This window comes from Idiotropiscis lumnitzeri, chromosome 3, assembly GCF_059441095.1.
Source record: "Idiotropiscis lumnitzeri isolate Australia: NSW breed Sydney's pygmy pipehorse chromosome 3, RoL_Ilum_1.0, whole genome shotgun sequence".
NCBI lineage: Eukaryota > Metazoa > Chordata > Actinopteri > Syngnathiformes > Syngnathidae > Idiotropiscis > Idiotropiscis lumnitzeri.
The window spans coordinates 21,324,049-21,351,911 of NC_142393.1; the positions used below are offsets into that span (position 1 = coordinate 21,324,049).

At 42.0% G+C, this 27,863-nt stretch overlaps 1 protein-coding gene across 2 annotated transcripts; it reads left to right on the top strand.

Annotated features, from left to right (window-relative positions):
- The first annotated feature begins 127 nt into the window (after positions 1–127).
- On the top strand, positions 128–27,623 carry hecw2b (HECT, C2 and WW domain containing E3 ubiquitin protein ligase 2b). Of its 2 annotated transcripts, XM_088290398.1 has the most exons (32): positions 128–616; positions 849–970; positions 5,623–6,453; positions 8,032–8,139; positions 9,003–9,097; positions 9,702–9,777; positions 9,863–10,032; positions 10,111–10,253; positions 10,347–10,447; positions 11,163–11,923; positions 13,606–13,729; positions 14,968–15,138; positions 16,041–16,133; positions 18,275–18,425; positions 18,511–18,614; positions 18,733–18,857; positions 19,006–19,191; positions 19,292–19,444; positions 20,387–20,489; positions 20,576–20,672; positions 20,834–20,917; positions 20,992–21,101; positions 22,470–22,590; positions 22,661–22,774; positions 24,077–24,229; positions 24,506–24,604; positions 24,681–24,810; positions 25,096–25,242; positions 25,329–25,443; positions 26,042–26,127; positions 26,210–26,322; positions 26,490–27,623. In XM_088290398.1, the coding sequence occupies exons 3-32, from the start codon at positions 6,078–6,080 to the stop codon at positions 26,599–26,601; spliced, it is 4,521 nt and encodes a 1,506-aa protein (XP_088146524.1). In that variant the 5' UTR covers positions 128–616; positions 849–970; positions 5,623–6,077; the 3' UTR covers positions 26,602–27,623. The 2 variants fall into 2 exon arrangements, with proteins under 2 accessions (XP_088146524.1, XP_088146523.1); XM_088290397.1 differs by lacking the exon at positions 849–970.
- Positions 27,624–27,863: the final 240 nt, after the last annotated feature.

Here is a 27,863-nt window from a genome sequence, read left to right on the forward strand (position 1 = left end):
CTCATCCCTAATCACATTCAGTATGTGCCCCCGTGCCGCCTCTTAAAGGGGCCTGAACGCGCGTTTGGACACGTGACGCACAAAGAGGGCAGGGGAGCGAGGGAGGGGGGCGGTGTTGTTTTGACGTTGAACTCGACCGGAACGCACTCGCAACCTGGCCCCAAAACATTCAAAGTTGTTCATCTGCACTTTTCATCCCAAAAGAGGGGCTAACATGACTGCATCGGGGGCTTGGTTTCGCTAAGCAAGCCTGGAAAGCGCAGCGGAAACGGGGCGCCGGATGTAGGGAGCTCCGGTCCAATAAATAAGACATGAGGCTGGCTGGCTCGCTGCTCCGCGACGAGTCGAGAGGGAGACAACCGGCCATGATGAGAGGCTTCCAACCTGACATGTTTGCTCGTTTTTTGTGAGTGGCGAACGAGTGTGTGCGGTAGCTTTTGACCGACTATCCCACCCTCCAGGGGGAGGCGGCGCCTAGACTGGGTGCTGGCCGCGAGGACGCCGCTGACAGGTCGCTGAGCTCCGGGGCAGAGCGAGGCTCCGTCGTGCATCGGTGAGGGACTTTTTGCGGGTCTATTTTGTCACGCGGAGGCGCGTCGAAATCACCGCGCCAAAGGTGAGTAAACGTCATTCGTTTCTTTTTCGATTTTTTTTAGACTTATTGAAGATGCTTGATTTATGGTGTAAACCCACTGCAAGGTATTGTTGTTCTCCGGGCTGTCCATGTAGTGATGGGCTCACTCTTGCAAGTAGCATCAAAGGCCTGTTGAGGGACATTTATCAACAGTGTTTAAATTAAAAAAAAAATAAGGCTAACTTGATTTGTGTGTGTGTTTGTGTGTATGCAGGGGGGGTGCGTATGCAAAGACAGCAAGCAGTATTGTGCTTCTACTACCATATTGATCCCAGAATAACAACTGGGCGGCTCACATTTCCTTCCTCAAAAGCCTTGTCCTCCTCATCATCTCCTGTAAGAACTTCATTACTCAGAAATATGCCTTTTACTTTTACTGTCTTCAGCATACGTAAAAAAAAAATCCATGTTGCAGTCTTCATTGAAATATATTACTGTAAGGCTACTATATTGTCATTATATTATAATATGACTTGATTTGTAAATTACAGTCCCTGAGCGTATAATGCCAACTCTATTGTTCTTAAATACTTTGAGATATTTGTTAAGTTACAGTAGTCTGCCATCCTTTTCTGCAAAGCATTACATCCTGTAGATCAGCTCTACCCAACCTTTCTTGAGCCCGTGCAGGCACATCACCAAACAAAAATGTTACACACACTGGATATTTAGGTGGAGAGCATTTTATCATCCTGCCTGCCATTACACGTTGCTGGCATAGATAGATGAAGAGATACAACGTGTAGTAAATGGGTAACTTTCTTACCAATTAAGTGAAGTTGGATAATTTCCTGCGATGTACCTGATGATTGCTCACACTGGTTTAGAATTAGTCAAGCACTGCTAGAGACTATGACTTTGCTTTACATGACCCATAAAAAGTGTTGCGAAGGGGTGGAAATTAACAGTAAAAATTGCATGTGAAGTTAAGATGGGTGATTTGGAAATATTCAAGATGCGATACATTTTATGGGAATTTATGGGAATTAAAGGGGGCGGGGTTGCTGTTGTTAGCCTCTCTACATTTTTATCCACACCCACGCACTGGAGTCTGCACCCTTCACTGATGTGCACGAGCGTTCAAAATGCATAGCTGCAATAAATGGTAACAGGAAAAAATGGAAATAGTCTCGTTTTGGGAAGATAATGTCAAATCATGACTGCCTATTAGCCGTGCGTTTAGTTGCTCATACCGTCATTGTTTACTTCTCGTTTTTTTTTTACCTGAAGAAAGAAAAACTGCATTGTGATTGGCTGCTGTCACGGACATTTCCGCAGTATCACTTACCGATGCTCACAACTCACAGCTGGTCACCATAATATCACGATTCTATGGCATGTAATCACAAAGCCCTACTTTTATGGTGTTGTATTTTTGGGGCTGCTGTATATACTCCACATCTGTCTTTCTGTGCAGCCTGGTAGCAAGTGGATGGGCCGCGTACCAGTGGTTGAGAATCGCTGCCTCAAACGAACCCACTTCAGCCACAGCTGATTAATATCATGACCTAGTTTAATAGCACAAATTAATCACGAACCTTATCGATTTAATTTTTAAAAAATTTTTTTTTTTAGAATGTGTGATCAATTAAAAGTCAAAAAGAAGTGATAAACGTACCTGTCGAGCAAAATGTTGCAAATTCTGCGTCGCTTCAGAATTCTATCATCTGCCGTCACTCTGCTTCTGTTTGTTAGTCTTCTCCAGCTGTTAGCATTTTTCTAAAATGCATGAAATCTGATTGCCTTTGTCGGAATTATGCTCAAATTATCTTCCCCAATTATATTTAAATTCACTATGAAGAGCAAAGCTTCTATTTTATAAATGCCTGCTTTATTCCCCTTCTATTCCACGGGAAAATCTCTGACTTTAATCATTCCTGGAAATTTGAAACCCAACCAATAATCGTCATTGTATTTATTAATACCAAAAGTATGCACACATATTGGTGAATGTAAATGTAATGTACTGGAAAAGCGTAGCTCTGCTATCAGTGTGTGGTTTTTGGTCGCCGTACTGTATAGCTGAGATAGTTTAGATTGTCCTCAGTGGACACACACACGTTGGTTTGGATCATTGGGTCAGAAAGGCGCCAAGTCCCTGACTGGCCCGCTTTGTCCTTCGCCAATCCCCTTTCCAGCTCTTTAAGTCAGTAGAACTAGCAAGAAGCTTGACTGTGTTGGTAAATAATAACAGCGTTTATGTCACATGTCAGACTGGCCGCAAACAGGTCACATTGCACGCATATCTTTATGGCCCAGGCCATACTTGTGATTTCATTTTTTGAATGCATGGAAGTTGTGACACTTTTATAATCCAGTGATATAGCCCTTGACCATCCCTCTCCCGCAACCTGCTTAGAAGATGGCTAGCGGTTTTAAGCTTGTGTTTTTTTCTTTCGTTGGAATCCAAAGGATCAAAACATCTCCAGACCACAGAAACATTTGTTTTTTTATAGGAAACACATGCATGTGTGCGCATGTGCATGCGTGCACACCCTCCAGATGACATACTATACAAGCACAAGCTTACTCTGCAGTGAATATTGTTTTGCAAAAAGTGCCTGGCTCGGTTTCTGCACTTATGTCTATTTTTAGTTACAAAGTCGCACCATTTATAAATAACCCACAGACTTGATGCTTGTGCCACTCACATGGTTAGACTGCTCCCACAATTGGGCTCACTGCATGTTTTATAGACACCACACTATGTAGTTTGAGCCACAGGCGAAGATATTTGCTTCGATGATGCAGTGAAGATATCGAGGCGGTTCTGCGCACGTATGATGAGCCTTTTTAAAATGAAATATTCAGACTGAGGCAAGGATGGAGTTAATTCTGTTGAATTACATCTAATATTTATGTTGCCCTATATAATAGTGGAAGTTGGCCTTTGACTCTATCGTCCAAAATTCCATCTAAATTATAAATCCATTTATGTTCATTTGAGTTGAGCTGCATTTTATCACAGCTGACTTTGTGTGAGAGGTGGAGTACAAACTGGACTCATTGCCAGCCAATCACAACGCACATCGAGGCACGCAACCATTTGCGTTGACATTCACACCTATGGACAATTTAGACTCTGGAACCTAACACGGAACACTAAACTACCTTTCTGCCACTTGAGTGTTCCACTTCTCGAAATTACTTTGAAAATAATTGCAACTGCGAGAATTCATCAAACAATTTGAATATTTTCATCCGTTGCCGCAAATCTCTGCTTCAAAGCTGCGCAGGGAACATTTTAACTCGCAGATCAAGACTGTAACCGCACGCACCAGTCTGTGTAGAAATGCCGTAAAATCCTGTGTACAATGTGTACTCCCGTATAATATGCCCGTCATTTGTTGGCATCCTTTATTACACTGGTTAACATTTTTTGGGGGGTTTCGGAGTAAATCCTGGCTGCTGAGTCCGAACATCAGTTTTTCTGAATTGGCTCTAGTTTTAAAGGTTCATAACATTCATTCATGACACAAATGCAATTTGTTTATTATTCAATAAAAGTGAAACAAGGTTGTTTTTATTACTAAAATGGCCAAATTTCTCTTTTCTCGTATCAATGATTTAAGGTAATTTTGCTTTTACATGCCTTTATAACTCTTTGGTTTGTAAATGCTTTTAAAAGTTATACTTTTAATTATCTGAAGGTTTCTTTCTTTGCTTGGCTTTTAAAATGTCTTGAACACATTGTTTGAAAATGCTTTTAAAAGTTGTACTTTTAATTAGGGCTACAGCTATTAAATATTTTGCTATTTAGATTGGATGGATTGTGATGTGATGGAAATAATCAAATATTTGGATAAAAAATTCATAGCATATATTTTTGTTTGGTGAGGAATGACCAACTGTTTTTCATTTTTCGATAATAAACATTTTAGTTAAATTAGCTACCATTTTTTTAATTGCTACTTCTTGTCTTCTTTGATACTGCCACATTACAGCTCCGTGTGTCCTCATGATAAGGTACCAGTTGATAGGCAGCTTTCGATTGCTGCAAACTGTCCAGGATTTAACAGTTGGGAACAATGATAAAGAGCACCACGCGCAGGAGTGAAGAAAAGCTAATGGTGACAAATGTTACATTTTATTTAGGGAAGATGGCGTTTGCGGCTTATTAGCAGGCTGTAGAAAAGTGAAATCAATCTTGATAGTGAACGCAGACCTTCTGACAGACACAGGAACCGAAGGGCCGATGCGGTGGATGTTAACATAATTACCAATGTTTCATTCCGATCATTGCGCCAACAGGCCATCACATTGGCTGAACACGCACAAGGAGTAGAGCACTGGAACTGGTTCGCCTAATTGGATTGGGGGGCCGGTTCAGGGAATCGTTTTCACCAATTCCACCCTTGCTTTGCTGTAAATTTCATGCACTTAATTGCCATGTTAGTGTTTGTACCCATCAAGGTCCAAGTGGATGTAACAGACATCACTTACAGTGATCCCTCATCTTTTTTTCCGCCACGGACTTAGAACTTAGAACTCAGAATGATCCATGAGGCAAGTTTCCAGGGTCATAATAACTATATTTTTTTAAATGCCTGCCTCCTACAACTTCTTGATCTAGTAGAAATAAAGCTACAGGGGAAAGTTTAACTTTAGAAGCAGGAGTGTTCAAACAACCTCGACAAGAATATGCATCTCAGTCCGTAGTGTAAAAGTTTGGAGTTGACGTAATGATCTCAAACATCATCCGAGCATGAGGCTCAGACTGATTTGATACTAACAATGAAATAAAAAATAGAACCGTTATACAATTTATTTTCTTGATGGCCATCTAGATTTGAACTCGATTCAGGAATCTATTTTGGCAACTGTCTTTCGCCCGTAGTCATCTGGGATAGGCTCCTGACCCCTCCCCCGACCCTTGACAGGATAAGCGGTGTGGATGATGACATTATGGCACCTGTACCTTATATGAACAGTGTGATTAAAATCTTATCATTTCTTCTTTTATCCTCTCCTCTCTTCTTTCCTTACAGGTCTCCACCTGCCTTCCTCCCTCAAGTGAATAGTGGCAATGATAGTGGATCATGTTCAAGGCCCTCAATTATCTTTCTTTGTTATATGGAAGACTTTTGCAAATTAGGAGAAATACGTAAACAACAAAGAGTGATAGTGACTCGCCTCGTTATACGTCCAATCACAAGATATGGAACACTGAAGGATTGCAGCCAAACAAATGTATGCCGAGGATAGCAAGAAATTTCAAAGTGCCTTGGACAGAGCACTTGATTTTCCCTAATGCCCCTTCTCGTTATCGCCAATGGTTTTCCTTCTTTCTTTTTATTTCCCTTCCATTTTCTTCCACCTGCTTTCCACCGTTAACCCGACACGGCAGTCTTCTGCTCCCTCTTCTCAACTGCTTCATCATCACTGCCATAGTCTTCACAGTCAGTAGCGGCCTCTGCTCACAGCCTGTGATGCTGTGGTAACTATGGCAACAGCCACCTCTTCCTCCTCTCCCCCGCCACCCTCACCGGGTACCAATGGCAGCGCCCGGGAACACCTGATGGCGGTGAGGCGCCGTCACCCTCTTGGCCGGCCGTACACGATCGGGCCGGAAAACATTCGCAGCCTGTCGAGCTCTTCTTCTCCCGCGTCATCGGTCTTGACATCAGGTGGTCAGACGGAAGCTGCGGGGGTGGGGCTACAGCGAGCCAATAGCGACACTGATCTTGTGACGTCAGACAGCCGCTCCTCGCTAACGGCGTCGACGTATCAGCTTATCCTTGGCCGTGGACACCTCGTCATTTCGTGGGACATCAAAGAGGAAGTGGACGCCACAGACTGGATTGGACTGTACCACATCGGTGAGCAAACATAGAGAATGAGTAACTTTGGGGGGGCAACTTAAACTTTGTACCGTTATAGAATAATAATTCCATTCGGCATTCACAAATCTAGCTTTTGACAGAATTTATGCTAACAAACACACATATTTGCACTTTTTTGCTCCACCTGGTGGCATCTCGGTGCTGAAGTGAGTTTATGAGTTTTATTTAGACAAAAGTAGGCATTTGCCACCATCTTGTGGCAGTCCTTGTACAGTAGAAAGTGTTTGCCGTGGGTTAGCGTGAATTATTTTCAGATTTTCACTTTTCTCTCTGTATTTTTTTATTTTTAGCACCGAAATAAGAGTCTAATTCACCATGGTGGTCTCATCATTTAATGAACTGATTATTTGTGGTGGATTTATGATACAATAAAAATAAATCATTTTACATTAGGGACCATTGACCACTTGAACTTTTTCTCAATGGACTGCATGTAATGAAGGAAAAGAACAGTGTTGAAAATCAAGAAACTTTTATGGGTCAGGGTCAATTGTGGAGTTGTGACATGTGTCGAAGTTGGAGTACAGTATAGTTGAGCAGCATCGAAAAGTCACATTTGCTAAAATGTCAAGTTGCCGAATACATATGTTAGAAACTGGCGTTTTCAACTTCCCAATGTCACAAAGGCACGAACGCTGGTCAAGGGTGAGCTCCATCTATTCCGCCACACACTCCTGAGCACTTGGTCGGTATTGCTTCAGACCGTAAGGAAGGAGAAGTTTTCACTTTGGGATTGCGCCAAGGGATGAGGGCTGTACATAGCTTGGCTTTCCCTCCAGTCGGTTGCAGTGGAGCCGTCATCCCATCTGACCCGTGTGTTGTTACTACTGTGACAGCTACACATTCTGGCTGTCAGCTACAAAGCTCTTTAATGATGGTGACCTGACAGAGGGCAATAGAGGGACTATGCGCACATGTGTGTGTGTCTGCGTGTGTGCCTGCGGGCATCGATGTCTGTCTACAGGGGTGGTTTTTGATTGTTTAGTCTGACACAATTTGTTTTCCAATATCAAAACGACTACAATTAATAATGTAATGAAAGCCATAGTGGTGACCTGCAGAAGCAGTTCAGGGGTGACTACTGCCCGGAGATGGCTGGGATAGGCTCCAGCATGCCCGCGACCCTGATGAGGAGAACCGAACCGGACACACGCATGCACACACATTAGGGCTGTTAAAGATTTGGAGATTAATTTACATTATTTCAACCGTTTTAAAAAAAAACAAAAACAAAATGATCACAGATTTATTTTCTTCCTGTGGTGGCCGTTAGCCTTTGCTCACATGTGCAGCCAAATTTAGGAGAGCCACTGGCGCAAAAAAATGGACGTACACGGACTAGCTACAAATACTTTCAGTTTTACTTGTTTGACATATGTTGAAGAAATCGACAGTACTTTGCATACTTTGCAAAGCAAAATTCAAATACCTTATTAGTTGTACATACTTGGCGTATAATCCCAGAGCAAAATAACATTAGAAGAAAATTGAGGTAATTGTCTTCTAATTGGAGACCAAACCTGTCATTGATCCAGTTGTTCATGTGTTCTCCAGACGAGACATGCGTTGCCAATGTGTGGGACTCCAAGAACCGTGGCGTGAATGGCACTCAGCGAGGTCAGATTGTGTGGAAACTGGAGGCGGGGCCCTACTTCATGGATTGTGAGTAACATGTGAAAGTAGAGAAATACACTCAGCTAAAGTGTGTATGAGGTCACTAAAGGCCTCTTTAAACTCCCGCGTACACGCAGGCGACAATGGCCGCAATGCATCACGTGACAGCAACACGTCTGCGACATGTGTCGCTGTCACTTTGTTCGTTGTTCGGCAAAGTAAAAAGGGCGACTGGAATTGGCAAGAAAATGTAAGGTAAACTCCACCGTTTGGTGTCCTAGCCAATCTTTGACGTAGAGACACGGAGTGATGGGTAAATGAAGCTTCAAATCTGCTTCATGAACCAATTGTAGTATTTTTGGACTCCAGTAGATGGCACTCTCTGTTCAACATTGGGCTGACTTTCCATTTTTTTAAAGCATTTATTTAAACCAACAGTGCCATCTTCAGGATTCAAAAATACAACAACTGGTTCATGAAGCCAATTTGAAGCTTCATTTTCCCATCACAAGAGACATCCTCTAACTTGGAGTGAAAGTGCAACACATTTTCAACACAACGCCTCTAGGTTGTGCTCTAGTAAAAAGACAAACTGCGCGTACCATAAGAGTTAAACCGTGACGATGAAGACATTCTTTACCCAAAATGGATTGACGATTGAGAATTCAGAAGTGTGGATGAAACTGGTAAGCCTCCACTCTATACGGATCACTTGTAGTCCAATTAAAGTCAAACTAACCAGCAGAAAAGGAAAGTGGCCAGTAATGATGCTCTCAGATAATGACTCAATAGACGTGGATGGACGAAAGAGCATGTGCAACATGAAATGTATGCATTTACCTTGCCAGATAAATGACACGAACATGAAATCACTCCATACGTGTGAATGATTCTTTATTATCTCTCTGCAGATGAAACTAAGATCTGCTTCAAATATTATCACGGTGTGAGTGGAGCACTGAGAGCAACAACACCTTGCATCACTGTCAAGAACCCCGGAGTGACGGTACAGCGGTTTTGCCATACTAGTGTCTCATGTCCTTTTAATAGTGTTATTGTGCAGGGCGGCACTGGTACTCTTGCTTTCATGCTACAATATCCGTCAGTCTTGGATGTATTCGAGTCCAGCTCATCCTGATGGGATGCCAAAGTGTTTCTGTCTCCAGGTCACCCGAGAGATCTGGTATCTATTGTAAATGTGTTTAGCTTTGTTACAGCTCCAGCTGTTGTGAAATGCGCTATTGAAATAAGATTGTATTGTATTGTATCACCATAGAGGCTTCCCGGGCCTCGTCCAAAGGTCATTAGGAACAGAGTAGATAGAGCGATAAATGAAGCGCTTCCCATTTTGGGTCAGTGCCTTCTCCACCACAAGTGACCAATGCAGACTTTGCATCGATGCCCCCGGTGCATCCGCCGCTTCAGAGCCCAAAATATTTGAACTCCGCTTGGGGCAGGATATATATGAGAAGTTAGCTTTCAGAAGAATTATCTGACTTTATAGGCTTAATTTAAAAGAAGTGCCGCTGGAAGAGTTGCTTTTTCAGTTCATTCAAAATTCTCTTTTAATATTTTTTTTTTTGTGTGACGAATGCTTTCTCTCTCCCCAGGTGGACAATGAGGGTCAACTTGAGAGCCAATCAGGGGCAGAGCACTGTCGCAAACTGGTTAGCTTCACCCTCTCAGGTCAGACGACGCATATTAGCAGAACAAAGTTCCCTTTAAATACACACAAATGCAAAACGAGCTCATTGTGCCTTGTCCACTGCAGACATTCGGGCGCTGGGCCTGAAGAAGGGCATGTTTTTCAACCCGGACCCGTATTTGAAGATGTCCATCCGGCCCGGGAATAGAACCGGCCTCCCCAAATTCACCCACCATGGCCAGGAGAGGCGGACCTCCATTATCGCCAATACCACCAACCCTGTGTGGCATGGAGAGGTTGGCAACTTGACACCTTGTCGCTCCCACAGGCCAATTCTGATGGCTCTTTGATGGTCCTTCACTGTTGTCCTGTAGAAATACACTTTTGTGGCCCTGATGAGTGACGTAATGGAGATTGAGGTGAAAGATAAGTTTGCCAAGAGCCGACCGATCATCAAGCGCTTTCTGGGTCAGCTGATTGTACCCGTGCAGAGACTTCTGGAGGGGCCCACAGCGGAGTGAGTCCAAACGCATTGTGTGTGTGTGTAAACTGGATGTTCTCAGGTCTTTTTTTCATTTTTTATTAAATTCCGCTCTTTGTATGTACACAGCCAACACCCGGTCAGCTACAGCTTATGTCGCCGCCTCCCGACAGATCACGTTAGCGGGCAGCTGCAGTTTCGGGTGGACATTACCTCCACTGGACATGAAGGTCTGTGCTTATTTCACGCTGTGTCATGTGATGTCGTTGTTGTTAACAAATCCAGCTAAAAGATGAAGAAGCCTTTCTTGAGTGTTAAGAATGGCATTGAAGCACAGATATAAAAATGGCCACTTGACTCTGGATCGAGGACGTAATCCTCAAACAATATGTTCTTCCATCATTATTATTATTTACTGTTTTATGGGTGGTGCACGCAGCAACCAGCTTTAGGTCGACGTCATGACATAGGGAGATACGATGGTTACAAATATTGGAGATAGTTTTGCTTACGTGGACGCGGGTTACCAGGACCTCCCTCTGGAATCAGGTCTGCAGGCGGGCCTCAAAGGCGAGCTCAGCCTGAAGGGACAATGTGGGTCACATGGGCTCATTACCTGTGGGAGGGGCCAAAGAGGTTGGGTGCCTTGTGAGCCAGACGGCGGCGAAAGGCAGCTACTTTGGCGGTCCGATCCACGGCTACAGAAACTAGTTCTTGGGACACGGACTGTCAACTTTTTGACCTGGCGTGAGAGTTGCTTCAATTGTGAATAGGTGAATTTGAATCGTTAATGGCGGATATGCGTGATTTACTTCCATTGCCTCCTCAAGTTGGAAACGGGAACAGTATTTTTTTGGACAACTTTGCAAACAAAACTTGGGCAATGAAAACATATACTCACCTTCGTGGAAATACTTGAATTTACAAGCCTGCGTTCCTCTGCAGATGCAACAGGAACCATCTTGGGCAGCACCGTGAACAGCGACCCCGGGAGTCCGTCTGACGATGAAGACCTCCCTCACCACTCTTCTCGCCTCGCATGTGGCGCTTCCCTCACAGGCTCAGAGGCAAGCCCCCTGTTAGTGAACGGCGCTTGTTACTATGGCAACAGCAGCGCATGGCAGGAGGACACAATTCTGGCAGCTGCAGGTGGCCACACCCACAGGCAAGTGTCCCTCAATGACTACTTGGACGCCATTGAGGCCTCGGGGAGCCCCGTGGAGCGACTTCCTGCAGGGACGTCGCCAAGACTTCGCTCCAGCTTTCCGACAGATACACGCCTCAACGCGATGCTCCACATAGACTCGGACGAGGACGAGGAGAGCACGGGGCAGCGTGGTACCCAGCAAGAGACAAGATCGCAAAGAACTGCAGATGCAGGCGTTGCCGAAGGGAGTGAGGGCAACCAATGTGAGCACACCGGATCAGAAACAGGCCCTCCTGTCGTTGAGTCGGCTCAGGCCGGAGGTTCAAGTAGTGCAGCAAAGCTACAAATGACGGAGGGGCTGTTGATGATCATCAGTGCAGGTGCTACCGGCGCATCGGCATGTGTTAGTGGAGAAATGGAAGCGAGTGGTTCTCCTCAGGCTTCACAACCAGAGTCTGCAAGCGAGTGCACATGTGGCGAGCAAAGTTCGAGGGTGAACACCAACCAGGACGGAGCCTGCAGTTCTTCATATAGCTGTGGCCCACTTTCACCCATTCAGGTAAGATGCTGCAGTTATTAGAATTAGAATTAGAAATCCCTTTATTGTCATTGTACTCAAGTGTGCAACGAGATTAGACATGGATTTATTAGTTCTGGTTAACACTGTCAAACCCAGAGGAGGGCAATTTTCAAAAACATCGCTGTCATAGTCATTTTCTTAAGCCCAACCAAACTGTCATGATCAGGTGGTCAGACCATCGTGTGTGTTTAACCGCGATTCATCGCTTCTGTCTGTAAATTTCACCGATCCTCCAGTCCCTCTATCGTCAATTTGTCAGTCAGTCCAATCCCCACCCCACCCAACAAAACCAAATTGCGCATTGATGACTGCTGTTTTAACTCTTAACTCATTCAATCCATGTATACACATTTTCAAAATTGTAGTCCCTGCCTCCCGAAGACGTATTTATACGTCTTGGACTTTTTTAAAATTATTTTATTTTATTTTATTTTATTTATTTATTTTTTGCATCATAGCTTCATGTTATTATCTTTGGAACACAAGATTCTGTAGGCCTTTGCAAAATCAGTCAAAATCCCGAAAAAAAAAAATGGTGTGATTGAGGTATTTCCTTTCATGAAAACGGCTGGGATTGAATGAGTTAAAATGTCTTACCCTGACGAGAATCCCTCTGCGCATTGTGGTCAAGGCTAAAATCCAATTCAAATTGCTTGAATTCCTACTCCTGTCTATAAATGCTTTTCGTCGTCGTTTTCGTCTCCTCATTCTTCTTCTTCGCCTCCCTCTCTTTCTCTTCCTTCTTCTGTCTGTCTGTATCTGTGAGTTGTCTGCAAAACAGCCATCTGGCAGTGATTGTCTGAGAGCTCCTTCGGTACTTGACCCGGTTAGTGCCGATTATACTGACGGATAAACACACCATCCTGTCAGTGCTAAGACTGTCATTTCTTTTATGTTTCCCGTCATTCGACAATCGTCAGCAAAACGGGCGTTTGTCAGTGACGGACTGATGGACATTCCGGCAGTACTGACATCAACTCATCCAACTCATCTCAAAAACAATCGCTGGAACTCACATTTAAAGTAGCCAGACAATTTAAGATCCAATGGCGACACTGAACACAAAAAATCAGTAAAACATCTTTCTTGTCAGCAAAAGTGAACATGTGTTTTAATGAGCTGACAAAGGAAACTTCATCAACTTGGTTGCCCATTTTCTGTAATGCCAAACTTGGCTTGCTCTGATCATCCAGTCAGAGGATTTGGACCTGTTTTTTAATTTTAAGATTAAATAAATTTGGTTTGTCTTAGCATTGTTTCCATTTATATATATATTTTTTGGACCCCCCAAAAAAATTTGCGTTTGAATAATCGTGCTTTATATTTTTTTCAGAATCAAGCAGCCTGACATGGTAGTCCATAGAGACTGAAATTTGATTGGGGAAAGAACATCATGCATGTACTGGGAGCAGTACGGCCATGAGAAATGAATGAAGAGACAAGACAGTTGGGAATAAATGAATAGATATTCAAATTTAGGTTGTAATTATAAAGCAGTGCTTCTGAGCAGAGAAGGCCTTACTGTCCCTGACCTTCCAACAGTGTGAAAAAACGGTAAAAATAGCACAAGCAAGTACTAAAGACAGAAAAAGAGCTGGACTTGCTATAAATGAGTCATGGACTATCCAAGTTAGACACCGTCAAGCATCTTCTTGTGCCAGGAGGTGGAGACGAGGGCGGAGGTGGCTCCCAGGGCTGAGGAGGAAGGAGCGGAGTTATCAAGCAGCAACAGCTTAGCGACTACTGCTATGACAACTGGAAGCGGCACTGGAACCTCTGATGCAGGTGGGTCAGAACTCTGGCACAAATCAATTCAGTGTTCTCTTAATGACGCTGACTTTAATTCCACTAACATTTGTGTCAAAGTGTTTTTGTTGAGTTGAAGCAGAATACTGTGTGAATTCCCTACCTACCTATGATTTCAAGGCGTGCTGTGGCATGTGTCATAATTTCACTTACCTGATCTGAAAATTATTATGTACTTTTAATAATGTACTGTCTTTGTTTATTTAACGATATCGGTGCTGGACAGTCACAGGCAAAATAATTAAATCATCTGCCATTAGATCCAAATAACCACCTGGAAAAATACCCAATAGCTCTTCAATTATGACCATCATTGAAATGCAATAGCAGAGTGGTCATCAAAAACAAGATAGCTGATTCATTCTTGAAAGGTATATTGGATATTGTTGCAAGCCACCCCAAGATTAACACGGTGTTTAAAGATAGGAAATTACACGACTTAAATACTCTCTAAAATGAATTGCAAAAGTCAAAGTGACATTTTACCAAAATAAAAGTTGAAAAAGAAACAGTTCTTATAGATTAAAAACAAATGTATTGCATGTAAAAGTTAAATACAACTGCACTGTGCATGAAGGGGAAGTCAAACCCCAAGAATTCTTTGCAATGTGTTCTATGTGCGTTAACTAATCTAAACTTGACATTCTGATTAATATCACGTTTGTGCAATATGACTTCAGCCGCAAATTGCACCCCTTTTTAGCCATTTTGTCATTTTCTGTCGACTGAAAATGACATCACAATTGTTCAGGGCTCAAATGACGACCACTGACGGCTCATCTGTTTTCTGATATTAAACCAGGATCAGTCAATACCTGAATCCTGATCAATAGCGATGTCATTTTTTTTTCGATAGCAGTTGTCAAAATGGCTGCCGGTGAGATGGATAACATTTTTTACTGCTGAACTCATATCCAACGAATGTAATATTAATCTGGATGCTGTGTTGCGACAAGAGGGGCTGTATAGAGCATATACTTGTTAAGATATTTTGGGGTTGGTCTTCCCCTTTAGGCAGTGTTGTCTATTTTTTTTCTGCCCTAAAAATATATTGATTTATAAATGTGTGTTGGGACCACTGGTGCAAACAATGATCTGCAGACAATGAATATGGCATGTGCCATTTGTTTTTATCCAGAAGAGGCCTAAATGGACTGTCGTAGAATTTTGATAATCAGAACTAAGGCCACATGTCAATCCCACTTTGTCTGTTGCAGGGGCTGTCGGCCCCGAAGTGCAGGTAGAGGAGGAGGAGGAAGAGGAGGAGGATGAGCGAGGAGAGGTGTGGAAGAGACGCTCTCTGCGGACCACGGAAGTTGCAGCCCACAACCAGGTGGCCTGCAGGGCCAGAGATGGATTGAGCATGACGTTACCAGAGAGAGAACCCGGTGAGCTCTCTTTGAAAACAAAGACAGAGAATGATATAACATTATAGAAAAATGAATAATTGAATTGTTTTTTTTTTCCACAAAGTGCAGCCTAAAACATACTCAGCTCCCCAAGCACCATGAGAATGACCAACATTAAAATTCAGTAGTGACAAAGGCCCAAGTCTATTCTGAAAAGTCTCAATATTATCTGCAGTTGAACATCAACACTAAATATAGGAAAGCACAAAAATTGTGTAATGATTCAATCAAAATATATTTCACCACTACCAGTCAACTTTTACGAGTCACTGATCCAATGGCTGTGGAAAGATTGTTCATGGAGGTTTTTTTTTTCTAGGTTGAATTGGTCAAATTGTGGGAAACATTGCGCAATTATACGCCCTTGTAGGAATGATGTGCGGTTTCAAAATTTTATATTTCACTCAATTTTGCTTTGCTTACTGGCATAATCTGTCATATATGTACAAAGAACATGTACATTAGTACAAAATGTAAACCATTTTAGCTTTAAAAAAAAAAGCATTTCATATGCACAATTACTCAAATACCAAATTATACTTGACGGAAAGTAGTTTTTAAAAACTTGAGAAAGAACTGCGCCCCTTACAAAATGTCCTTAGTTTCCTTGTACTATTAAAGAAATTGTATCTATATATAGCTTTTATTGTTTTAATGGTATAAAAGCATTTTCTGTCATGTTTGTAAATGTCATTGTACATAGTGAAGAGAATCACAAATTAAATCGAAATCACAATATCTGTCAGAAAAATCGATATACAATTTTTTTTCCAAAATTGTTCATCCCTAAAATGGCTGGAGCACTTTAGCTAACTGTAATTCAAATGATGAAATATAATCATATTGTGTGTGTGTGTGTGTTTGTGTGCATGCTTCCACAGCTCAGGTCAATGGCCACATTTCTGTTCACACGCTGCCATCTGTGCGCCATGACATCAGTCGCTACCAGAGAGTGGATGAGCCCCTCCCGCCGAGTGAGTGTTCTTTCGTATTTTCTGTATTTGTTAGATTGAAAAAATATACAATGTAACCTCCAAGGTCAAACACAGTTGGTTGCAGGATGTTGCTTGACCTCCAACTTGTTTGCATTCGGAAACTCTTTTCCCCACAGGAAGTGATGCAAATGGAAAGCGATGCATGGGGACAGGCAAAACTCAACTCAACCTTATTTATAGAGCATTTTAAAAACAACCACAGGTGTTGTAGGCATCCAAACTGTAAAGGAAAAATCAGACACATAAAGAAAGACAGTAAAATGTTCTTCCTCAAGCTGGCAAAAGAAATAAATAACCTCTGTGTCCACTATGGCTGCCCGGATTAGTCAACTAATCACAACAACATCGATGATCAAAATCGGTGACATTTAATTTAAATAGTTGACCCATTATGTATTTATTTATTTTTAATAATCAGTGCATTGCTTCTCTCTTGAAATATGCCTCGCGGGCACTCATGCGCAGTAGTAGTGATCCAGGTCATCCGTGATCCAAACAGTAGCATTGTGGGTACTGAAGTGTCATGGCTAGCTGGTATTAGCAACAGAGTCCTAAAGTTACGGCACATTTCACCCACAAATACTTAGGATGCAAACCTCCCTTTCATGGCAGCACAACAGGGACGTTGTGGTTGCTGCCTGATTTCATTTCGGACACAGGGACAGTCGTGGCTAGAAGTTAGCTGTAGTTAGCACACACATGTTACGGTGTGTTTGATGGAACTTTGTAATACAAACCCGATGTTCTTTTTGGTGTGCTAACATATTGTAGCGTCTACTAAGGATTAAGGGGGAATTGGTGAGTGAACTCACATTTGTTAACGACCAAAACAGTGAGTGTTTGCCTGTGTTTCACACGCTCTCTGGCAACCAGAGTGATGCATTCCTGAACTGGGAAATACCATTACTCACAGTAACATCAATCCATACATTATCCCCTCAACTGAGTTGCGGGGGTGCTGGAGCCTATCCCAGTTGTTTTCTTGCAGTAGGTTGGCTCCACTCTAGACTGGATGCCAGCCAGTCGCAGTACACACAAAGACAAACATCGGGACGGGAGCGGAGACATGTCAAGCATTTTGCATCCACATCCGACTTGTGGTCGAGTCGCAGCATGGATCCCTGTTTGAGCCTGAATGTGCATTACATAGACGTCCAGTGGCGACCGCGCACCAGCGTACTCGAGACGGCATTTTCCCGATGAAGCACACTTGTTTATTTGGCACTGGCATTTCATTGACATTTTTTTCATTCTATTTAGCATTTTGTTTACAGGTGACTAGCTCCTTTGCACATGGCATTATTTATATTGTTTACAAGATACCTTTACACAAATCTAGGCCTTTGCAAATGGCATTACAGCATCTCGGCACAATCTATTTGCAGAAAAAGATTTTGTGAGAGGTACCCTTTTTCTCCTGTTCTTTGTGACATTGTTCAAATCATGCAAAGCAAGCTATTTGGAATGTTTGTACAACAGGTTTTTGTACTTTTATTTTTCATTGAAAGTAATGTGTACCAGTTGGTCAATAAAAAACAGTTAATATGCATTTACTGCATTTATTTTGATTTTGGTCCTCAGGGGGAATTTATCGCGCATTTATCGTTATCGAGGTAAAATTGCCCAATTTACCGCGATATTGATTTTAGGTCATATCGCCCAGCCCTAATCCATTGTCATTCATACAACACTCAACTTACACAAAATATTTTTAAGTAGTAGTAGTAAGTAAATTGGAGGTGAGACCCATCCTTAATTCAGTATTGATTTGTATTTGTTGAAAAAAAAAAAATGGGGGATTATATTGTGATGATGGCACAGTAAAGTTTGGGATACACCAGGATAGGCGACATTTTGAGTGATGTTCAGCTTCTTGTTAGAAAACAGCAAGTTGTGCAAAAAGTATTGAAACACTGAACAGTCGGCCATGTGCCTTCAAGCGTTTACAGAAGGTCAAAAAAGGTCACTTGTAAAGGTTATACTGGTTAGGTTCATCTGTAAATCTCACCAGCAAATGAAGTATCCTCAACTTTTTGCAACCAGTGTACGGAACATATGTGCCGATCACAAGAAGTACCAAAGCGCAGCTCAGTCTCTTCATGCATGTCTTTGCATATCAGACTGGGAGGCGCGGATTGACAGTCACGGTAGGATCTTCTACGTGGACCACGTGAACAGAACCACCACCTGGCAACGTCCCACAGCCCCGGCTGCCCAGCAGACACTCCAGAGGTCCAGCTCCATCCAGCAGATGGAGCAGCTGAACCGCAGGTGGAGACCATTGAAACCCTGAAAGTAATTAAATGCATTTCTCGTGCAAGACTGTAACCACGGCGATGAACACACTCACCCGCAGGTATCAGAGCATCCGAAGGACAATAACCAATGACAGTAGAGCGGAGGAGGTGCCAGCCAATGAGCAGCCAGCAGACGAGACCGATCTGCAACCCGCCTTCCCAGGTTAGCCTGAGGAGAAGTACTCAGTAAAAATTGCTCTCCAAATGAAAAAAAAAGCAATTCACAATACATTATTGAAACATTCTTTCTATAGACCTTGTCCATCTCTGACCTTTTGCAGAGCTGCGTCGAGACAGCAGCACGGCCCAGTCCGGCTCCAGATCCCGCCTCTACCTGCTCCTCCAGTCTCCCAGTGCCAGGTTCCTCACCAACCCCGACTTCTTCACTGTGCTGCATTCTAACCCTGTACGTGCAAGAGGAATTTCTTTCATTTTTATGTCGATTCAGGTCAAGTCATACATATGCAGAGATTTCAGGAGCTCCACTTAATCTGGCGGTTGGGGATGGCGATTTTGTCGTACTTATCCTTCCCTCTCTGCTTCCTTTCTGCTAGAGTGCCTATCGCATGTTTACGACCAACACGTGCTTGAAACACATGATCAGTAAAGTGCGCCGAGACACGCACCACTTTGAGCGCTACCAGCACAACAGGGACCTGGTGGCCTTCCTCAACATGTTTGCCAACAAGCAGCTGGAATTGCCTCGAGGCTGGGAGATGAAGCACGACCACACCGGCAAGGTGGGCCATCACCATCATCATCATCGTCATCATCATCATAGCTTGCATTGTATTTATTGCGATGTAAACATGAAATGGCTCGAACTGTGTTGTGCCACAGCCTTTCTTTGTGGACCACAATAGCCGCGCGACTACCTTCATCGACCCTCGGCTGCCCCTGCAGAGCTGTCGACCACCGAGCCTCTTGACTCACCGCCAACATCTGACCCGCCAACGCAGCCATAGCGCTGGTGAAGTCAGCCCACGGCGCCTGGTAAGTTCTGCAGAACAGTGGCCCTCAACTATTGTCAGCCAGGTGTCGCTAAGTTGCTTCCCTTTATTTAGTTTTAAGAACAATAAAGAAAATGTATTTTTCAAAACTAGCCTTTGAAAATATGTCCTGCATCTTTATTAGTGCTAAACGTTTTTGAGAAACATCAACAATAGTTGTGATTTGTTCTTCCCACCTTCAATATTGCGATTTAGGTCTAATAAGCGATTATTTTTGTATGTATTTTTAAAAAAAACACAGGCAATTAATTAAACTCTCTTATGATAAACTATCATATTTATCGGACTTAAATGTTTTGGTTGTATAGTTTTGGTTTAGGCAAATGGACCATAAATGCATATGAAAGTCAGGATGTTTTTTTTTTTTATCTACTTCAATTAGTGCTGACAAAAAACACTTTGACTTACGGTCTTTTAAGTGTTTACTTTGACAACTTAAAATCCTAACGAGCGGACTGCACTTCTTTATCATATAAATAAAATAATATATGTACATATATAACAATAAAAGCCCAGCGACCAACTGAAATGAAGTTGGCATGGACACTTTTTTTTTTTTTGGGGGGGGGGTGACGCAATGGTGGAACGCTAGAACAGCAGGACTATTATTTTATGAATGAAGACAGAAGGACGATGACGGAAGGCTGCTCAGGTTGCGAATGGAGGACGGGCGGTAAAATAGGGTAACGTGGCCATCTCTGTGTGAAAATATAAATTCCATTAACGCGTGTATTATTTATGAGACATTGGCGGTGCTTGAAACAGTGCTGAGAATTGTCTGTGTGGCCACCACATTTGCACCGGATCCTGCAGAAAAATGCACCTGTCACCAGTCACAATTGAGTCCAAATGGACCTCTATGCATGCATTAGAAATGACCAGTAAGTAAGAGCTAAAACCAAGTTGGAACAATCCAACTCTGCAGGTGGGCGAGGATTCCCGTCATGGTGGGCCGCCTATCTTGCCGAGGCCCTCAAGCACCTTCACGTCCGCCAGCAGGGGCCAAGGTCCAGATGTTGTCCCAGTGGGTCAGTATGCATGAAAGGCTCACGATAGAAAATTGATTTCAGTTTGTTTCTATTGATTTGTTTTGTGTATTTCTGTGTTACTGTAGCATACAATGACAAAATTGTGGCATTTCTGAGACAACCCAACATCTTTGAAATTTTACAAGAGAGGCAGCCAGATTTCCACCGGAACCATTCACTCAGGTAAACACACGCTGTATGGGAAATATCTTGTAGAAGACGGGCCCTTGTTTTTTTTTTTTCACGTCGTGCATGGGTGGTGTTTTGGAGGAGGAAGACATCTAAAACACGACAAATAGGAGCTTTGGATGCCGGACTTTACGTAGTATTTTAATGTTGCACAGGGAGAAGGTCCAGCTGATCCGCTCAGACGGAGCATCGGGATTGGCGCGGCTGTCAGGAGACGCCGACCTCGTTATTTTGCTAAGGTGAGGCCTTCTTTCAGCGAATGCCTGAATTGTCTTGTCTCCTTGTTGGCTTACTGCTTTCCTGTCCTCCGCAGTCTGTTTGAAGATGAAGTCATGTCCTATGTGCCGCCTCATGCCTTACTGCACCCCAGCTACTGCCAGTCTCCTCGGGGCTCTCCTGTCTCCTCCCCACAAAACTCCCCCGGTAATATCATTCTGCATAAAAAAAAAAAAATATATATATATATATATATATATATATATGTCAGCATTTTAGTGCATCAAGTGGTTTCAAATCCCGTATGTAACTTTTACAAGTAACATTTTCAGCATTTCTAGCTCTGCCCAGTCTGGGTTACTAATATTGTGTTGATATTGGCCGTCGCTTATATAACCTTTTGGAATGTCCTGTGGAATGAAATCACTGGTGAAGAAACAGATGTCAAAATTGTAGAACAATGAAAACAAATGGGGCGTAGGGGAGCTGTAAAGAAAAACCCCAAAGCAACTGTAAAAGACCTAATTCAAAGTGTTCACGCTTTATGGAAGATCAGCGGAGAGCTCATAAATCGTCATTGATGTACAACAAAGTGGCTGTGGCAAAATGAACTCATGAGGCTATAGAAAGGCTCGCGACACAACTAAACTGGCGGGGTTCATCGGGTAGAGGTGGGATAATTTCGGTTTACAGTAAAATAACAATGATAATATAATATAATAATTTTAGACTTTTGCCAGTCAAAAATCAAAACATATTGTATCTCCAAAGTATTCACAGCATGAAAATTATTTGATCTTTTGACAGTTTATTTATCTACTTCAACAGTCCCACTTACTAAACACTTTGACTTGCATTCTTTTAAACCTTACCTATGAATGCGAATCTGCAGCATGCCAAACCACGAATATGCAGGTCCCATCCATATATATATTTAAAAAAAGCCGACAAACTGACCATAATTAAACTTTTTTTTGTCTTTTAAAAAATTGTGGCCCTTGCGATTTGAAAATTGCTTTTGACTAAAATTCTACTACATTGTGATGTTGTTTTGGGTTCTTTTAATTGTTCAACCCTAGTCATAAGTTTAAAAAGCAGTGTTACATCTTATTGACTCTGGCTGAGTAAAAATCAAACAAAAAATATTTGTACACAACAGCACCTTCCCCAATTTGATCTTTTCTGCAACTCAGTAAAATGTTTTTTCTTCCTCCATTAACACTTCTAATTCCATCGCTTTATACTTCATCTTGCACTGGTGCCCTCCGATATTTTCCTTGGTGAAAACTATCAGAACTATCTTGCGCAAAACCGTCTTTTAAATACAGCGGTCTCCACCACTTTTACACCTGTTGCCGTAAGTGTGCTGTGGTGTTTTGTTACAAATGAATAATGCCAACTTCACTAAGATGTTCATTGGCTAAAGATGTAAAGACAGAACCTCTAACGAATATTTGCAGCCTGTAGAAAACTAATGGAATGAGAATTATTGTTCCAATACTGTCAGAATTAAAATGAAAAAAAAAGTCCAAGTTATCAGAATGATGGCAAAATGCCTCTTTTTTTGTCTTGTAGGTACTCAGAGAGCAAACGCCAGAGCTCCAGCACCTTACAAGAGAGACTTTGAGGCCAAACTGCGCAACTTCTATAGAAAATTGGAGACCAAAGGCTACGGCCAAGGACCAGGGAAACTCAAGTAGGTGGCGCCTGTGAGGGAGAATGTGAGTGAGTGTTCATAATTGACGAGGTTTGTACGCACGTGGCAGGTTGATCATTCGTCGCGACCACCTGTTGGAAGATGCCTTCAATCAGATCACATGCTACTCCCGCAAAGATCTGCAACGCAGCAAGTTGTACGTCAGCTTCGTGGGCGAGGAGGGGTGAGTAGTGCGTGGCCTGACACCAAAACGCATGACGGAACAAAATAGGTGTATCATTTGTTCTTTCCATTTTTTGGCAACCAAAACCAAAACATGAAAATGTGACTTGTTTATTTAACTCGCACTCCTTGTTCGCTTTTATTACCATTTTCAACTTGTTCGTTTTTGTTTTTCTGTTTTTGCCTAAGTGGAAAAGGTTGTTGATATAGTTTAAGAAGTGGAAAGTCCATGCGGACTGTTGAAAGACTGGGGTTCAAGGTTGCAATCAGTTTTCATATTTTTTCTTGTTAAGTACAAACGTCCGCTCCTTGTGGGATACTTTGGCATCGTGCAAACAAACTTGTTGGAAATCAACCTAAAGAAAAAAACAAACAAAAAAAACACCCTTATCCTGTATTTACAATAGTAAATTGAACAGTCCGCATCACTTGAGCATTTCAAAGCTTCAAATCTTCAGTGGTACTTGAGTTCCTTCCATACAAACAACGACCAAGGGGACTGAACTTCGCACAAGTTGCTCTCTTAGAAAGGTCAGGAAGTCTCGTCACGCGGTCCGACCGGCCTTTAAATAGACCGGCAGAAATTCCCGATGGCCAACATGCCCATGATTGTTATATTTAAAAAATACACCACATTCGCATTAACACGGCTAAATTGTCCAAAAAAAAAAAAAAGAAGTTGACACAAATGGCATGAATAAAAGCTAAAAAAATAAATAATAAAAAGAAAAATCACAAGTCTGATTTTTCTCAAAAATACAAAATGGTAAAAAAAAAAAACAGCAACAGGCCTGAATCTGATTTTAATATTGAATTGCATGTGTTTACCTTCATGACTCAGATGTTTGGTAACTCGCTTGTTCGTCACCACAATCAGTCCAGACCGAGTCCACGATCCATCATTTGTTTTATATCAGTCGTGTATGAAGGATAACTGTCATCGACTTCAGGCAGCACGTCTTATGCTGAAGATAAATTTTCTCTTCTGTGTTACTGAGGCACTCATGTCGTGACATGACATTATTTTTATTCCTTTTTCTAGTTTTTTTTTTCCATAAGTGAGCAACTCTGTGTATTTTCAATCCTGTGTTTTTCCATTTTGTATTTTTTTAAATTGAGTGGTGTGTAAAATCTGGCATTAGTGTCACATTTAAAAACAAAATAATCATCCACTTTTTAATTTGGGATTTTTGAGAGCCTATTGAAATTGCAAAGAACAAATGATACCTGCATTGGAAAAAAAAAGTAAAGAAAAAAAAAAAGAGCAGCAGTTAGAAGGTTTTAAGAGTTGTCTTTTTTGCAGATTGGACTATAGTGGACCTTCACGAGAATTCTTCTTCCTGGTCTCAAGAGAATTGTTCAACCCTTACTATGGCCTCTTTGAATATTCGGCCAACGACACATACACCGTCCAGATCAGCCCAATGTCAGCCTTTGTGGACAATCACCATGAGTGGTGAGTGGCGCATTTGCATTTAATCGTACTTTCTGTTTTTAAGCTTTTATTTAGATTCAATATCTATTTAAATTGTATGTGTAATACATTTAAATGGAATCAATATTTATGTACTGTTTTTTTATTTGCTTGTATTTAAGTGTAGTCCTCTTATTCAAACTGTGCATAATGGTACAACGTCTTGTTCCTTGTTCTCGACGTTGGTCATGATATTTGTATTTTTTTTTTTTTTGGGTGGTATAAATCAGGCTAATATAATTCCATGTGCACTTTCAGGTTCCGCTTCAGCGGCCGCATCCTGGGTCTGGCTCTGATACACCAGTACCTTCTGGATGCCTTCTTCACCCGACCCTTTTATAAAGGATTACTGCGCATGTATGCACGCAGGGAAAACACGCAAGCATGCAACTCAACATTCCCGCACCAATCTCTGTTGTTTTGTTGCGTGTAGCCCATGCGATCTGAGCGACCTGGAGTATCTGGATGAAGAGTTTCACCAGTCGCTTCAGTGGATGAAGGACAACGACATTGAGGACATGCTGGACCTCACCTTCACTGTCAACGAAGAAGTGTTTGGCCAGGTCAAAATCAAAAATTGACTTCAAACAAAATTTTATGAAATAAAATCGGTGAAAACTTAAGTAAGCGACTGGAGATGCTAATAATTAGTCAAAGACATTTTCCATTGCATGTTGTTTGTTTTCTCAATATCAAGTAAGGGTTTGCTTACTAGTGGAGTACTCGTTTACACTGGAAGTCGTTCTGTCTCGTGCCACCAGGATGTATGGTGACGTTATTTTGCAAATATCTATTTTAATTAGAAATTAAACTTAAAGAGGATTCCATGACGTGTGGTTCTCCTGCAGATAACAGAGCGTGAGCTGAAGGCTGGTGGAGCCAACATCCCCGTGACGGAGAAGAACAAGAAGGAGTACATTGAACGGATGGTGAAGTGGAGGATCGAGCGTGGTGTTGTGCAGCAGACGGAAAGCTTGGTCAGAGGCTTTTACGAGGTATGAGAAAGTTTATTTAAAGGAGACTGTTATGTGCTCACAAAAAACTACGGTAAGTCCTGTTTTGCATTTTTGCGCTTTGGCAGGTGGTGGACGCACGGTCTGTGTCGGTGTTTGATGCCAGGGAGCTGGAGCTGGTGATGGCGGGAACGGCTGAAATTGACTTGTCCGATTGGAGGAACAACACAGAGTATAGAGGAGGTGGGTCAATTTTTTTTTCCACAAATTATTTGGTTAATTTAATTAAAGTGGTCAACAAATCTTTTTGTCAGAGTTGCCAGTATGAATATAGTTTGTATTTTCCATAATGCTAATAATAATAATAATAATAATTTAATACTGATGTCATTTTTACATGCAAAGCTATTATATAATAGCCAATGTTAACGTTAATCAAGTGTCCCTTTAATATGCGCCCATTTTAAGAGTTGAAATATTTTTGGAGAGCAGATTTCTTTCACTGCGTAAACATGTTGCCTCAAGATGAAAAAACTTTTTAAGTTGAGATATATTTGAATAAGCCTGTTATTGTTAAAAATGGGTAGCTGTAATGACAACTTTATTTATCAGCACATTTCACAACATCTGGAGCTGTAACAAAACACTTTCCATATGGTGTAATCAATTGATTAATAAATAAAATAAATGTAAATTAGCAGGAAATTAGAACGCAAACTAAAACAAATATAAAACACATATACAAAAGGTACCAGAAGAACAGCCGAACAGCAACAGCCTCATATTGAGTCAAAAGCTAAATAAAATACAGAATAAAAATATGTTGTTGGATGACTTTTAGGTTACCATGACAACCACATAGTCATCCGTTGGTTCTGGGCAGCAGTGGAGAGATTCAACAATGAGCAAAGACTTCGGCTCCTGCAGGTAAGAATGAACGTGCTCAGAACTGTTCTGGAAACTAGATGACACTCTGGTTGCTCTTCTTGGTTCTTGTTCTTATGTGAAGTTTGTGACTGGGACATCAAGTATTCCCTATGAAGGCTTTGCGTCTCTGCGAGGAAGCAATGGACCTCGACGATTCTGTGTGGAAAAGTGGGGCAAGGCCACGTCTCTGCCCAGGTATGAATGAGTACGAACGTTGGCGCTTTTGGGTGGAAACTCCAAATTTGTGACCTTCCAGCATAAAATCGATCGGAAGTCACATGGCCTTATTCTGCGCTAAAGCTCATAAATCTTGATGGAATTCCAAATTGTACAAATTTAGAAGGTGTGTCTGTTCTCCACAGAGCGCACACATGTTTCAACCGCCTGGACCTGCCTCCTTACCCATCGTTCTCTGTGCTGTATGAGAAGATGCAGACCGCCGTGGAGGAAACCAGCACTTTTGGACTGGAGTGAGACCCCTCCTGATAGAGTCCAGGCACTTGAAATAATCCCATCACCCCCACTCACATGCGGTCATAACTGAGGACATATTCCAAAGCACTTCGCATGAGCGGGCGATTCGGCTTTGGAAATAAGGCACCTTCATGGTTTGGTCTGGGCCGCGGCCGTGATGTAGAAACAAACACAGACCGAAGAACCACAGCGCCTTGCGGACCACAATCAGGGAGTGTGAATGGACCTATCGGAGCAAAAGACTCCAAAATGTGGTGACATCCTCAAAGTGAGCATGGCGCGTCCGGACCGCAGAACTTTGGAAGAAACAATTATGTGTAATGGTTGTCATGGCGATCAGTCCTCTAACTGCTGGTAAGGATCAGGGCCTGACGCTAGACGGTGTTAATTGAATGTAGTGATTTTGAAGGTAAAATATTTGTATCTGTTGTGAATCACGTGGTTTCATTAAACCTCTGCTGAATTTAATATTGGGCGCGACAGTCCCACACCTTTGAATTGTCAAATGTTTTTTTCACTCCTTTAGGAATGAATGAAGAAATCCGTTTAGAATTTGTGGTTCATATATTTGTTGCTATCAGTATTCAGTCATTGCGATGGCACATCATCAAGTCATAATTTGGTGTAAATATAAATGCTGTAAATGTTCATTTTGTTTGTTTCAAGCGGAGAAATAACAGTAGTTATTTGTGCAAAAGTCACGGTGCATTTCATGATTCACTCTGCCCGTATTTCTACTTTTAGACATTGCCAGACTGATCCTGACTCCACGCTCGTGTTTTTCCACTTGTGGTTTACTCTCAAAAGACTGACTCGAACACTTTCACAGTTGTTAAAAGCATCGTTATTGTTCCCTCACAGAAGACACTGCCTTCCCTATTTCCGTACGAGAAGAACCAACCAAAGTTGTGGACACAACCTAAACCAACCTTGTCTTTGTAGACACCAGACCTCAATTTTACATAAGAATTTTGGCTGCACTGTCCTAAAATAAAATTCCATCTCTATCTATGCAAAACTTACTTTGTTGTCCATGCTGGTCAGATGTTGGTATCAAGTGTGCAAACTTCCATGAGTGAAATGTTTTATTTTTAGCATCATTCATTTTGACGACCAAAAACTTTTCGCTGTGTAATTGTCCATTTCATAAATTATCTGTATTTGAATAACATTGAACACTATAAAAATAGCAACTGTTTCCTGTCAGCACTTCATAAAATTAGAATTGACTATGAAATGTTGAAAATTATTATATTTTGTCT